General features: G+C 33.1%; 1 protein-coding gene across 1 annotated transcript in view; it reads right to left on the reverse strand.

Moving 5' to 3' along the window:
• LOC115889254 (dynein heavy chain 12, axonemal) overlaps positions 1–16,877 on the reverse strand; it is a 232,470-nt gene that overhangs the window by 88,801 nt on the left and 126,792 nt on the right. The window contains exons 25-28 of the mRNA XM_030909199.1: positions 13,765–14,085; positions 13,338–13,708; positions 4,390–4,596; positions 4,089–4,336 (exon numbers count right to left, since the gene is read on the reverse strand). Of these exons, the coding sequence (XP_030765059.1) occupies positions 4,089–4,336; positions 4,390–4,596; positions 13,338–13,708; positions 13,765–14,085 (1,147 nt within the window). The remainder of the gene's footprint in view (positions 1–4,088; positions 4,337–4,389; positions 4,597–13,337; positions 13,709–13,764; positions 14,086–16,877) is intronic.

The raw sequence follows: 16,877 nt of genomic DNA on the forward strand, positions 1-16,877 counted from the left end.
CATCGTTGTTTTTTTTTATCTTTTCTTATAAAATATATTTCACAAGGCTAGGCTTGTCTCGCACTATGAGTACAGCGAAAAACATCCTTATCGCAATATTTACTGATAAAACCCGACCCCAGTAACCTCTCGTACACAATAATAACTTATCACAATATTTCGAGATAACCTTTAACCTATCAAAGTTCTTCACCAAACTGCTCTGACGTCACACAATTTACATTTACCTGCCACATACCTAAACCACAACAATTAAGGCCCTCTTCAACAGCCTCTGGTAAATTTACAAGAACCCACAGGTAAACACGTAAAAAATACAGGTGAAAATCTTTGGTAACCTTCTTGGCCATCCGACTGTCGCAGTCCCGTATTAGAATAACTACTACCCCCGCTTAGGGGGTTGAAGATTTTGCACTCATTTTTGGGGCAAAAGATGTCCATCTTACAAACAAAATTGACGTGTTTTTGAATTTTCTGAAAAAAAAAAATTACCCTGGCCGTTATGGCTTGCGGAACGTTTTCGATGGGCCACCAGTGGCGGATACAGAGGGGGCGCCAAATGCATCCGCCGCCAGGCCACCACAGTGGCACAAGGAAAGTATTTCAAAGTAGGTTATTTACACAGATAAATAACCTACTTTGAAATAGTTTCTTCGAAAAACTTCCTCGAAATAGATTTAGGTTAGATTAAATTATTTAAGATAGTCGAAATAGTTTCAGGTTAAATTATTTTTCAAAAAAAAAAATTAAGAGCAAAAGTAACTTGAATATTCATAAAAAATAGACGTATTTACTGTTTTGTAAATTACTCAACAATAATAAAGAGTAAATTTATATTGTAAACATTGGAATAACTGGAAGCTAAACCTTCTACCTGCTTATATTTAGAGCAAGTATCTGAGGACCTTTTAGATTAGTAAAAAAAAATATCTCCCATTTCGTCGTTTGCGTAAACGCAATGCTGTGTGTTCGGCCTATTCGTTCTACTTGTTCCTGCGCACTCGGTTGGTTCTGTTCGTTCGGGCTAAAATGCTGAAGTTTGGACGCATTTTAAGTTTGAACGAACTTACCAGTAAAGCACTGCCACAATTCATGGACAAAACGACATATTTTGATAAATGTCTCTGGTTAATAATCGAATAATATAACGTCCATTTTGGTTTTATGAGTAGCGTTATATTCTTCTAAGCAACTTTGACTCAAATCCTTGAACGTTTCAATATTTTCTACTTCTTCATAGCGTTTGTCTTCATCGGAATCTTGATCAAAGTATGTCCCAAACATTAATCTTTTTATAGACTCATGTAATACAACGCCTGCGTAGAAATGCGTTAAATTATCATATTATTGAAAAATTGCCATACATTACCATCAGCATTTTTTGGATATGTATCAAAAACTAGATCAAAGTACTTTAAAATGTCTTTTTATACAGGGAGCGTTTTCTGTATACCCACTCTTTGTCTTTGTCTTCAATTAATCGGTCATAAAATACTCTTAGTACTTCATGAGCCCATATCTTCACAAATGTTTTCTTAGATTCAGCGGATTCTTTTTTGAGCATGGCACAACCTATAAATTTACAGCTATAAAGTAACTATGCTAATAGGGTTGACGGACAAAGCAACATGTGCAGGTTCTGTCAACCTGAAGGGGAAAACAACAGAACACATTTTATATCGGTGCGACGGCTAAGTAGTAATACGATTCTCAGTAATGGAGTCAATGATTAGGTTATTGACAGAGAGCTACATGGAGGTTCAGTCTCCAATTTTTTTTTTATTAAATTTTGTGAAAAGGACAGGATTGAAGAATGTAATGGGATCAGAAGGGACTACAATAAGATCACCGAGGTCGCAGTGGATCAGTCTGATAGCCATCTCGACGAATCTACTCTAATTTAAACGGTAGAATTTACACACTTATAAAGTTTTCAAAGCTAAGAAGGAGAGGAGATCTTAAAACCTATGTATTTTAAAATAAATATTAAAAATATGTGGTTAAGCACATCAAAAGGCTTTACTATAATCGAGAAGTACTAGTACGCTAGCATTATTCTTATCCTGGGCTCTCACCACATCATCAACAACATCAGTCAAAGCACTGCCACAGCTATAACCAGCTCTGAACCCCGATTGTTTAATGGGCAAGATACTAGTAACTGAAAGATAGGATCGAATTTGGGTTTCCATTACTTTTTCTATATTTTCGAACAAAAGTTGGTGAATATTGAAATGAACGTAGAATGGCTGAATTCGTGGGGTTACTTTTTTGGCTAATGGGTGTCGCACATTAAAGAGTTCCAAGACCTTTGGGAAATAAGGATCTCTGAATACAAGACATTAATTAATATCAGGGTTATACTAAGGCACTATATGAGACAACAAAAAAGACTTATCAAGAGATATTTAGATCATCGGATCCAAAGGCTTTAGATCTAATAGCTAGAATAATATGAGATATTAAATCTTCTGACACAGTAGAAAAAGAATTTTGAGAAGTAAACTGTTGTTATTATAATAGTCTAAGATATCCTTTTTAGGAATATTACATGTTTTTGTTGTTTGGGTAAAATATCCATTAATTTCATTGACATTTTGTAGGTTTTCTGGAATATTTCTAGTTTTGTTAGACAGTATATTAAGTCGTCTTAGCTCATTCCATTGTTCCTTGGCTGTGGAGGTTTGAAACTTATAGTTAAGGTATGCTTTTTTCTCTGATCTAATTGCTGATGTCGTTAAATTCCTCATTTGCTTGTAATAATTCCATGTTTCAGGATTTTTGTGTCGACGCATAACCGATCCTAAATCGCCTGGTTTTTTAAAGCGTTTCAATAATATTTTACATTGTCTTTATCCACGGACCATATGCATATCTTTTACACTTGATGAGGCAATTTAAATAAATTACATTACATTGAAAATGTAAATTAAAAAATAATATGTGTATTTTATATTATATACAAATAAATAAAATGTGTAATAAAAAAAAACAAAAAAATTGTTTTTTTTTATCTTTCTTATAAATATATTTCACAAGGCTAAGCTTGGCTCGCACTATGACTAACAGCGAAAAACATCCTTAGTGCATGATATTTACTGATAAAACCGAGCCCCAGTACACCTCTCGTTACACAATAATTATCTATCACACCATCATCTTCCGCAGATCAGAACCTTTAACCTATCAAAAAGTCTCACCAAACTGCTTCTGAACGTCAACACAATTTACTTTACCGTGCCACATACCTAAAACCACAACAATTAGGCCCTCTCAACAGCTCTGGTAAGTTTAAAAAGAAGCCACAGGTAAACACGGTAAAAAAATACAGGTGAATAATCTTTGGTAACCTCTCTGGCATCCGAACGTCGCAGTCCCGTATTAAATAACTACTTACCCCGCCTTAGGGGGTTGAAAGATTGCAACTCATTTTGGGGCAAAAGATGTCCATCTTACAAACAAAATTGACGTGTTTTTGAATTTTCTGAAAAAAAAAAATTACCCTGGCCGTTATGGCTTGCGGAACGTTTTCGATGGGCCACCAGTGGCGGATACAGAGGGGGCGCCAAAACAAATTTCTGTATCCGCCGCTGTGGGCCACCACAGCGGCACAAAGAAACTATTTCAAAGTAGGTTATTTACACAGATAAATAACCTACTTTGAAATAGTTTCTTCGAAAAAACTTCCTGGAAATAGATTTAGGTTAGATTAAATTATTTAAGATAGTCGAAATAGTTTCAGGTTAAATTATTTTTCAAAAAAAATTAAGAGCAAAAGTAACTTGAATATTCATAAAAATAGACGTATTTACTGTTTGTAAATACTCAGTAACAATAATAAAGAGGAATTTATATTGTAAACATTGAATTAACTGAAAGCTAAACTTTCTACCTGCTTATATTTAGAGCAAGTATCTGAGGACCTTTTAGATTAGTAAAAAAAAATATCTCCCATTTCGTCGTTTGCGTAAACGCAATGCTGTGTGTTCGGCCTATTCGTTCTACTTGTTCCTGCGCACTCGGTTGGTTCTGTTCGTTCGGGCTAAAATGCTGAAGTTTGGACGCATTTTAAGTTTGAACGAACTTACCAGTAAAGCACTGCCACAATTCATGGACAAAACGCGACATATTTTTGATAAATGTTCTAGAGCATAATCGAATAATATAACGTCCATTTTGGTTTTATGAGTAGCGTTATATTCTTCTAAGCAACTTTGACTCAAATCCTTGAACGTTTCAATATTTTCTACTTCTTCATAGCGTTTGTCTTCATCGGAATCTTGATCAAAGTATGTCCCAAACATTAATCTTTTTATAGACTCATGTAATACAACGCCTGCGTAGAAATGCGTTAAATTATCATATTATTGAAAAATTGCCATACATTACCATCAGCATTTTTTGGATATGTATCAAAAACTAGATCAAAGTACTCCTTAAAATTGTCTTTTATACAGGAGCGTAATTTTCTGTATACCCACTCTTTGTCTTTGTCTTCAATTAATCGGTCATAAAATACTCTTAGTACTTCATGAGCCCATATCTTCACAAATGTTTTCTTAGATTCAGCGGATTCTTTTTTGAGCATGGCACAACCTATAAATTTACAGCTATAAAGTAACTATGCTAATAGGGTTGACGGACAAAGCAACATGTGCAGGTTCTGTCAACCTGAAGAAGAAACGACAGAACACATTTTATGTCGGTGCGACAGCCTAGTAAATGTGCGATTCTCGGTAATAGGCAATGACAGTTCATTGACAGAGAGCTACATGGAGGGTTCAGTCTCCAAGATGCTAAACTTTGTGAAAAGGACAGGATTGAAGAATGTAATGTAAGGATCAGAAGAGGACTACAATAGATCTGAAAAGGTCGCAATGGATCAGTCTGATAGCCATCTCGACGAATCTACTCTAATTTAACTATACGATAAATTTACACATATAAAGTTTTCAAAAGCTGACTTAAGACTTAAAATTTAATGTGTTTTTTTAGAAAAGACTTATGACATTTAAAAGATTTAAGTCTTTTTATAAAAAAAAATATCAGATTTTTATATACACTCAGATGCAAAAAAAAAGCAACGGAGAAATTTTTGGTCAAATTTAAAGTGTTATATTTTTGTTATTTTTAGCTCTATTTTCATGAACTTTTTAGTAAGCTGTATATAATTATATCAACTTTAATTTGTAAACTCAGTTTCTTTTATAAACTGTAGTATTGGGCATATTATACAGGGTTAAACGAGGAGTTGTTTTTTACCTTAACTTTAAAACACCCTGTGCAATAATTTAGTGTGTAAATTTTCCTAAAATATAATTTTACGGACAGAGCCATGTCTCCTGAGTATTTTGTTTTTTGGATCATGTCAATATATGCCTTGGTTAATTTTTAAGAGCGAAATGAACTTGCCACCTACAATTTGAAATTTTTTCAATTATCATTACTTTTTGATGTTATTTTTCAATATGGCGGGGTGGTCTCAATGACAGTATTAACGGACGTATACATGCAGTTGTAGCAACCAAGGGAGACAATACAAAGTTTTAGGGTATTTTTACATTTTTTTTTCTTCCGTTTGTATACTTGAGTAATACAGATGTTTTCTTTAATATCGTTAGTTCTGTTTTCGTTAAGAATCTTTATTAAATCCAGGACTGTATCGTTAGTGTTTAATTTTCTTTTTAAATTTAGTATAGAGTATCCAATGCAGCATAAAGTGACGTTACCAAAATGGTTACCAAAACCATCTCGTCATTAAAATATTACATCAAAAAGTAATGATAATTAAAAAAATTGCAAATTGATCGTGATCAGTTCATTTCACTCTTAAAAATTAACCAAAGCATGTATTGGCATGAATCAAAAAGCAAAATGATGAGGAGTCATGGTTCTGACCGTAAAATTATATTTTAGGGAAATTTACACATGCAATTATTGCACAGGGTGTTTTAAAGTTAAGGTAAGAAAACAACCCCTCGATTAACCCTGTATAATATGCCAAATACTAAAGTTTATAAAAAACTTTGTTTACGAATTAAGTCTCCTGAGTATTTTGTTTTTTGGATCATGTCAATATATGCCTTGGTTAATTTTTAAGAGCGAAATGAACTTGCCACCTACAATTTGAATTTTTTTCAATTATCATTACTTTTTGATGTTATTTTTCAATATGGCGGGGTGGTTTTGGTGATTATTGTGAACCATGTACTATTATGAACTGCCCATCATATTCGACGTTTGGTAAATGCTTGGCAGGAGGGTTAAAGGTCGCGAAGCAGTACCAGCTGCATTAAATGAACTTCGCTTGGTTCTTAAAGAACAATGGGAAAGCATAACGCAATATGCTATATGCAGTCTCAATGACAGTATTAACGGACGTATACAGGCAGTTGTAGCAACCAAGGGAGACAATACGATGTTTTAGGGTATTTTTACAATTTTTTTTCTTCCGTTTGTATACTTGAGTAATACAGATGTTTTCTTTAATATCGTTAGTTCTGTTTTCGTTAAGAATCTTTATTAAATCCAGGACTGTATCGTTAGTGTTTAATTTTCTTTTTAAATTTAGTATAGAGTATCCAATGCAGCATAAAGTGACGTTACCAAAATGGTTACCAAAACCATCTCGTCATTAAAATATTACATCAAAAAGTAATGATAATTAAAAAAATTGCAAATTAATCGTGATCAGTTCATTTCACTCTTAAAAATTAACCAAAGCATGTATTGTCATGAATCAAAAAGCAAAATGATCAGGAGTCATGGTTCTGACCGTAAAATTATATTTTAGGGAAATTTACACATGCAATTATTGCACAGGGTGTTTTAAAGTTAAGGTAAGAAAACAACCCCTCGATTAACCCTGTATAATATGCCAAATACTAAAGTTTATAAAAAACTTTGTTTACGAATTAAAGTTGATATAATTATATACAGTTTGCTAAAAAAATTATGAAAATAGGGCTAAAAGTAACAAAAATATAACACTTTAAATTTGACCAAAATTTTCTCCGTTGCGTTTTTTTTGCATCTGAGTGTATTTTTATGACACATTTTTAAACTGTTAGGCGGCAATCAGGCAGCAGAAAAAAAAACAACACTCAATACTACTAGCAAATAAAAAGTTCGGGCTAAAATTAGTTTTTCGGAACCGTTTTTGATTATTTGTCGTGTTAAGCTTGATTTTTAAGAATCCCTTTTGCGACGATATGATGATATGATATTAATTTTATTGGTTGAATTTAGAGACTTCGATTGGTTAGAAAATTACGCAGTTTTTAAATTTATTTCATTTTAACGCCTCCGTTCATCGGATGTACGATTTGCTTTTGATTGGTTTCATTTTATATTTTCATCTCCATAACTATTTCGCTGTTTTACTTCTAGTCTAAGAATTAGCAACGTTTTCGGGAGAGAATTTTAAGAAAGCTAGTCCGTTAATATATCTTTTGTTATGCTCTCTTGAACAGAGTGCGGACCGTCTGGCTCCCGGTAAACGTTGCGTTCACTACAGTGCATCATATCTTTATTTAAGATCGGTTTACTACTGCGCATCATAAATTAGCCCTGTATTTCAGGAACTAAGGAAGCTAGGACAAAATATGTCTAGAATATTTAGTCTCATAAAAAGTAGCAAAGTAATGTGAAAATCGCATCATTGTATTTCTACTCATAAAACAGAAATTCCATAAAACACACGAAAATGGAATACCCTGTACAGATGTGCTACGCAGTAGTAAACTGGAGTAGTCTACAGGCGCGGCAGTCAGATTTCCCGCACTTTGGTCAGCAGCACAGGAGAGCATAGCAAAAGATATATCAAAGAACCAGCTTTCTTAAAATTCTTGTTTTCCCGACGTTGCTAGCTCTTGTACTATTAGATTAAATTTGTCAAAAAAGTGTCAAAACGTGCATTATCGTACGATCATTCTCCATTGACAGGCTGAAGTAAAAAATTTACGGAAGAAAAGTGGCGCGAACATAGACTTAAAATAAAATATAGACTACACTATTTACATCTCAACGCGGACAGACAATATTTTTGTACACATGTTTACTTCTGGGTACAGTCGACCGAGCCTTCCTCATTCAGCCTATGCTGTCACGTCTTTAATATTATCAATATTTTTTTTCTTGTTATACACATATATTGAGATATTAATACTACAGTTGAATAAAGTAGGTTTTAATATTCCAGAGATGTATTAAATAGTCCTTATACTACTAAATTATAATTCGGATACTGTTTAAAAAGGATAAGTTCTTTACAATATGACAACACCGATTAGAGGCGAGGGAGCCTATTCATTCATTTATTACCTTGTAGTACGTGTCGCACGTGTGCGGTAAAGCTTTGTTGCCGCTATCTCCCCGGCTGTATTAACGCATTTTCTTAAGCTTGTACTGCTTAAGTGTTTATTTTATTGACTTTTTCTGTTTAAGAACTATAAAATATGGTTCGCCAGTGCCAAATTTGCAAGAAATTTGACTTAAATAATCCATTTAAGTCTTGAAACGACTTTTGACCGGTAGGCAACTCTCAATTTACCCATTGGGAGTCAGTGGCGTTGTTGTAGAAAGGCCCTTATTTAGATAATATTTTAGTAAAATGTAAAATCTGAATTTTTTCTCTTACATTACATTATTTACTTACTTACATTGTAACAAAATCATAATTATAACCCTGTTAATAATTAATAATGTTTTTATTAAAAATATATTCCGGTTTATTCTAAAATTATCTTCAGAATCTAAAATAACATACAAGAATTTTAAAATGATATTACATTATGAAACAATATTTTTAATATACCGGGTCGTCTCAAAAGTGGCTCACCCCTATAACTTTTTTATTTTTTCAGATAAAAAAAACAGATTTGTATGTTAGTAGGTATATGACATAAATTAGGATTTATTGACGTATTCAATTGTTTTTGGTCTCTTCCTGTTTCACCGAAATGATTACTCTTTTGATTTTTAAAGGCACCCTCGGTATATTGTTACTTTATTCGATAAAAAATGATACTCTGAATAGAATGACATATCATATGTCAACTTTTGACATTGTCGCTTAAAAACAAATCCTATTTTAAATTTCAGTCCAGGGTGCCATGGTGTTGTTAAAAACACTAAGTTTTAATCAAGGAGCCTTGGAAAAATAGTTTTGATCGTCTAATGGGTTTCGTGTCTTGTCTAGGCCGGTTAAAAGATTGTACAAATCGTATTTTTAATCATACATATGTCAATTTTTTCAAATGGAACAAGGGAACAAGGGACTCATTAGCATCTTTGGAAAAAGCATTTTTTTATGAATATATTGATACCACACACTTGGTATTTCGAGTCAAATTGTCGTTATGAACCGCGTGTTACAATTACAATTAAACCATATGCGAGAATGTCAAAAGTTGACATATGATGTGTCATTCTATTCAGAGTGTCATTTTCTATCGAATAAAGTAGAAATATACCAAGGGTGCCGTTTAAAAATTAAAAGTTATAGTCATTTCCGGTGAAACAGGAAGTGACCAAAAACAATTGAATACGTCAATCAATCCTAATTTATGTCATGTACTAACATATTAAATCTTGTTTTTTTATTTGAAAATATAAAAAAATTATGGGGGATGAGCCACTTTTGGGACACACCCGGTATAATAAAGACAGTACCGAGTTAAATAAATGTAGTTTTCATTTTATCCACTTCCTATCACCTTCCTTGCTTTAATGGAACAGATTTATGTTTTCTCTAATTTACATAAGACATCACTTAACCAGAAAAAAAATTACAACAATCATATTTTTTTCTCTCCCTGTCGCCGATTCTATTATATCTGTGGAATAGATCCTGTTTTGATTAATATTAGGGGTTGTAAATGTTTGACTAAAATTAATAATTTATTATTAATTTCAAAAATTACGTAATTTCGATTATAAAATTTCTTCTATAACGTGTATTTTATTATTTTTATCCTTTTTGGACTCTAAGACGTTTTTTCTAAACTTTTATATAAAAAACCTGTCCTAAATCTTAATAAAATATAAAAAAGTTTAAATACGATATATTTTTAATTTAATTATAGCTTCATTAAAATAAAAAAATTACCCGGCTATGATACGGAGAGTTCAGGTGTACTTGAGAAAGGAAAGACAGTGTTGTGTTTCTCGGCAGAGTCGTCAGGGAACGACCGTTACGACAGAGACAACCCATCTATCGCTCGTGTCGCACTCGTTATAACCTAAAACGATAACACAACAATAACAAGACAGTGTCTGACCGCATGTTCCAGCTATTTATGAATGAGATGCTCAGTCTATATTTTATTTTAAGTCTATGGGCGCGAAAATGCTGACTAAGAGCGCCGTCGTCGGACCATCGATTCAACGGACCACGGACCCATGAAAATCAAGCTTAACGCTTGCGTAGGGAGTCTATTGTCTTTCAAGTGAATCAAATGAATCCCCGACTGCGTTAAGGTGTGATATCCTAGTGACGTCTGGCGCCGTCGCGCGCTGGTTGGTTTCCCTACAAAGCGATACATTATTTTTCATTAATATACAGGTTCAGCCACGTACATTCAAAAATTCACAGATTTTTCAACATGCGCAACCATCATAGGCGTATTGAAAATACCAGACACAAAAGTTGACGGTGCGGTGGTCGGCAATCATCTGTTTTTTACATTTTATATTAACTTGTGACATCATTTGGAAGAGCTCAATAGAAATATAAAAGAACTAAACCTTGTTTGGAAAGCAATTTGACATTCGTGACGTCAGCATTCTGGCAGCCTAACGTATCGCTAATCGCCATTCGCAAATACTAGGGTCGGCATTACTGGTCTTGGGTGCCGATTTTCGTGTGTACGAAACGTAAAATAAGATGTACTCAATAAAGACAGAAGGCAAGTATTTTCCCAATCGCATGGAATCTAGCGTCAGATTAAAGTGATTATATAATAAATACTTCGTATTTTGGCTCTCTCCGACTCAGCAGATTAGCGATTCACTCCTATACATGTAAACGCCGACCCATGGTTTTGCTTGCCAGTAGGGTATATTCCAGATACGTATAGTGAACAAGTAAGTTCGCAACGTTAAATAATTTTGATATTTGATTTTTATCGTGATGGCTTTTTATAAAAGTGAAGAATTTAGTAAGAAAAATATTAATGATGGAGATGAACGTGTGCGGATTCATGAATGGTCACGATCACGGTCACTACACTATAGAAATGTGAGGTACCTATGTAATAGAATTAATGGCATTAATTTGCAATAGCACCTGGAACCCACAGTTTCATTATGGAGCCAGATTAAACCAATTAGAATGAGTATATTACCGTAAAAGCCCGAATATTGGTTAAACGTAGGGTTACCCACGTAGGAGCCCGAAATATACAAAAAAGATCAGTTTAGGTTAAGTTTAGATTAAGCCTATATTTTTATTAATGCAAAACCAACTAAAACCTAATTCTAATCTAACCTAAACTCACTCCCTCTTTTGCATATTTCGGGCTATTACCTAGGTATTTCTAGGTTTAACCAATATTCGAAACGGTGTAAATTTATGGATGGCCCATAAATTTAAACTCGCCGTACAAAAAATAAGTAATAGTTACTGTAGATAAAAATATATTAAAATATAGTTCCACGATAATTTATTTAGTTTGAAACTTCTTTTCATCATACCTAATAAAAAACCGTCACAACAACTACTCATAGTATGTATACCTATGTATTTTTAAACATCATTATGAGATTTAAGTATACATAGGTGCCCATAATATGAGTTGCGGTATCGACGGTTTTTTGTTATGATGAAAATGTTGTGTGATATGAAAAAGCAACAAAATATATTATCGATTGCAGCAACTATACCTAGTTTACATTCAGTATGTCCAATTAATATAGAACATTATACCTATGCATGATTTTAAAAATTTGCTACCATTATATTTTGATAGTTGAGTTTTTGAAATTATTTGTTGCTTCTTAAATAAAACAGACCCATAATAATTCAAATCTTTATCATCTAAGACTTCCAAGAATTATAAAGTAATCTCACGTCAATTTTTTTTTAAATTATTACATGCTTTAAATGTTTGTAAAGTTAACAAAAATATTTCTTTGAATACCTTGCAATTAATATATTTGGTCCAATTTATCAGTTCTGCATCATATCCGAAATTCAGATTGTGTGTGACACAACGTGAACGACAAGAAAAATGGCAAGTAAAAAAAATTGTAAAGTCTTAATTACTAATTACACAGTCCTTCCCTTGAGTTCTCCTGCCTAAAATCTATATTGCCTTTCCTAAGATTTTAAATATAAATGATTGAAACTCATACAAGTTTATCACAATTTAAACTAAAGATAATTATTTAATTATTAAATCCATAATTATATTAAAATATAACACTTACGAAGTTACTAAATATTAACTATTTCTACTTAATTCAGTAGCGTAGCGTAGGACCCGCAGCACCCGCAATGAAGGCCTCCAATTTTATTTACTAAATACATATATATGTGAACAGCGTCCCCTACAATTTCCAAAAATGTTGTGTTGATTTATTTTTTAATATTTTATTTTTTATGTTCCTTTATTATTATTTTTTCTTATGTGGAATAAGGTTCTTTTTGTTCTTATATTTTAAATGACTTGATATACGTACATAAAGCTATATTATGTTTTTAGTGTGTTAGGTTAGGTTATTTTAATATAAGGGCCCCAAAAAAATCTTGCGGGGGGGCCTCACATTTGAAGTTACGCTACTGATTTAATCATTTAATAATTCTGAAATAATTTAGAAATCATACGGGCTATAATCATTAATATGACTATACATATATACAATACTTAAATCAAAATTTATTTGAAGGAATGCCATAACCATCATTACAATAAATTGTCAAACACTAAGTATGTAATAATAATTCGGAATAATTATTAAAAACTGCTCATCGCGTTATAGATGTCGGCGTCTTGTCTCTAGTATTTTATTAGCCGTTTAGCTATAGTTTTATTTCAGATAATGCAGATTTTAATGTGCCATTTATGTTTTTTTTATTGGAATTTTTATTTTTAGCATATTTTGTATACTCTATGAAGTGATTTTAAGGAGTGCACCTGTTCATTTTTCAATTATCAAAGTGCCTATTTAGATACATTTAAAATTAATTAATTAATTGGTGTATAGTATTTGTATTATGGGTTTGTTTATTTTTTATGAAATGTATTTTTTTCCTATTAAAATAAACATAGCTTACTAAATCACTATCGCCTTCACACAAATATAGGCCTTTATAGGTATTATATGTCACGAGTTACCTTGTATCAATCTGGAGAAATCCCTCAAATTAAAAACGTAATGACTCTTTGAAGGGGTGGGTCTCAAGTTATCGATAGCAGATTTAAACATGTCCAAACTAGCAGCCACAGATTGAAACACTGTATTAATAATCTCAGCCGGAAACCCGTTGTTTTTCCAACCTAACAACAAAATGTTGGAATATATCTTTGACATACTTTCCTCGCTAAATTCGTTAATAGAAAAAATACTGAAATGGTGTAAGAATCTTGGATAAACATCTTGTCTGCTTCCTCCTACTAAACCCATCGCACCAATGAATAAAACATCGTGAAGATAAATTGGCTGAGTATTCCTTAAATCATACCAATTTTTGTGATCAAAAAATTGCCTATAATAGATTATGTTTATAGGATATATTTCTAGCAAACATGTCTTCACCATTACCTTAGCAGTTCTAAAGGAGGCTGAGCACCATATTCTTCTTTTAAAGGCATGTTAACATCATCAATAAACAAAATTGTCGATTTGCCCTTTGGAGGTCCATAATGGCCTCGTTTCTTCTTGTTCAATTTTGAAATGACCAAATCTTGCGTTTGATTGCATGTTATTTGAACAGTAAAGGTAATGAATGCAGGCTCGTATCTTTCTCTGTTTAATTTATTCATTAGCAAATCGTGCGTATAAAAACTCTTTCCTGTACCAGTTGGTCCTATTAGCAATAATTTTCGATTGAATTTTATATGAAGTGTAATTAAGTCCATATATCTGGAAATAATAATTTATTAAAATATATCTTTGAATCGAATAAAGATTAGTGGCGGCTCGTGGTCATTATTGTAGGGAGGTCAATATCTAAAAATATTGGGTCGATTTTTTTATGAGGCGCCCTCGGACGCGCCCAAATTTAATTGGTTTCTTACAAGGTACTTGTTTTTTTAGTTAAAGGAAAATAAATATAAATTCTGTTAAAATGAAACCTACCCTTACATTTTTAAACAGGTGGTCTAGTGCCATTTCATTAAAAATCGAGTCAATATTCTTTACTCAAATTTTCCACGGTAGGATTTAAAATACACATAAATAATAATGTCACAAATATATAAATGCATATATACACATACACAATTCTAAAAGTTTTATTTCACATTTTTTTTATATTTTAAGTCAATGCGGCGTTCTTTCTCTAAACGTTTTTCGAAATTTAAGCAATAGTTTTCTTTTAACCGCACGATTCTACAAACTAAACACCATAGACTTCTCAAAATACCTTGGACGGCACATGTTACAAACAAAGGGTCCGTTACAGTAGCCCCCCCCCCGGTTGTCCAAACTCTTTAATATTTTAGCACTATATTGCACCCACCTAGCACTACCTAGCACCCAACTTACAGAGCTAGCACCACAACCCCTAGTGAATTACAGAACATTTTTACCGGGGGGGGGGGCTAATGTAACGCTAGCCCCCCCGGTTGAATTTTTCCCTTAAAACTTTAGCACTCTATTGCACCCACCTAGCACTACCCAGCACCAATTTACAGAGCTAGCACCACAACCCCTAGTGAATTACAGGAAATTTTTACCGGGGGGGGGCTAATGTAACGCAAGCCCCCCCCCGGTTGAATTTTTCCCTTAAAACTTTAGCACTCTATTGCACCCACCTAGCACTACCTAGCACCCAATTTACAGAGCTAGCACACTCCCAGAAGAGTTATAGCATATTTTCACCTGGCGCACAGTGGGGCGGATGGCAATTCTAGTGGGAAAAAACGTCAGCGATGTTTGGGACTTTATTATCTCGTAATACGAGATAGTAAAACTAATAGGCATAAAACTGGGGTCAGTTACAGTAGCCCCCCTCCCCCCGGTTGTCCAAACTCTTTAATATTTTACAGAGCTAGCACTACACAATTTACAGATTTACACTACACTCCCAGAAGAGTTATAGCATATCTTCACCTGGCGCACAGTGGGGCGGATGGCAATGCTAGTGGGACAAAACATCGGGTCCGTTACAGTGCCCCCCCCCCCGGTTCTCCAAACTCTTTTATATTTTAGCACTGTATTGCACCCACCTAGCACTACCTAGCACCTAACTTACAGAGCTAGCACCACCACACCCCCAGAAGAGTTATAGGTGGTTATAGCCAATGCACCGTCTAAAAATTTTTAATTAGAATATTTTTAGACGGTGGCCATAGTTAAGTCTGTGGTTATAGCATATTTTCACCTTGCGCACAGTGTGGCGGACGGTAATTCTAGCGGGACAAAACCGTTTTGTTAGAAATAAGCCAAAAAATGTGTACTGATGAATTAATAGTAGGCATTCCAATAGATATAAAAATGCATCAATTATTTTTTGGTTATATATATTCTTTGTATGTATTTCGATATATTTTTATCAACTAAAGATCGTTTTCTGCTCAGCAAGGCAGAGGTTATACGAAAACAAAATATTTACAAGTGCTTAAACATTCTATTCCAAAACCAAATTATGTTATTTACTTTTATACTACACGTATATTATTCGTTAAAATATTTCATGCTTTTGTTCTGCAGATATCAAACTTTCACTTTTTTTTATCAAATATCGATATATTGAATGATGTAGATCTTTTGAGTTACCAATAGTTACCAAAAAGTAGTAAGCAATTTTGATGCTAGAATATTTGTAGTTTCCATGCCCATATTTATTTGTACCGGGCGTTGCCAAATTGTTGAAAAAAAACATAATTTTTAGGAGTCTCTCACCGATTCACCGGTTAGGTTGAAATCAGCTGCCAAGAATTTTTTGAAGCTCTCAAGAAAAAAAGGCGTTTTAAAATCATCTAAGACCAGTTTGACCGTTTTGTGGGATGTCGTGATGCAATTTTTGGATCCCAACTTTCTTAGTGACAATAAAACGAAAGGTGTTGAGACCCATTTGCAATCATTTTCCATTGTTTTATATCAAGAATAGAAAAAAAGTAGCTTTTCCTTAAACAGTTTTCGCAAATAGAATAAATCGTGTCTAGAAGGCATTTTATTAGTGACAGGAAATTCAAGCTGAACTGGTGGACGCTTCAAAGTTTAATTTCAATCAGCTAGTATAAACACGAAACAAAGACTCGTTAAAGGGTTAATAGAGGACCTTTCAAAAGAAGATTGGGTTTTGCAAGTACTGTGAGCTTTAGGTCTAGTGGGAGTAGGGATGCTGCTGTAATAATTGTTGAAAACTCTGAAATTTTATCGAAAGGCACTGAGTTCAAAAAATCAATGAATGACACCAATAGTCAGTTCGGCAATTTTCCTCAAGACAAAAACATCCACATGATGTTCTAGTTAAATAAAATATGATGATATGCAAAAGCCTTTTTTAAATTTCTTATAACTTCTAATAAAATTAAATGATTTATTAGTTTTAATAAAAGTTTAAAATATTGTCTTAGATCCTTACTATATATATACATATATATAAAATAAAATTAAACATCTATTTTATTTATTTTTTGATAAAATAGTATTTTTTAAAATAAAATATACAGGGTGTAACAAGATTACAAAGTAATTAAGAAATAACT

Source organism: Sitophilus oryzae, unplaced genomic scaffold (assembly GCF_002938485.1).
Source record: "Sitophilus oryzae breed Bouriz unplaced genomic scaffold, Soryzae_2.0 scaffold_812_pilon_pilon, whole genome shotgun sequence".
Lineage (NCBI taxonomy): Eukaryota > Metazoa > Arthropoda > Insecta > Coleoptera > Curculionidae > Sitophilus > Sitophilus oryzae.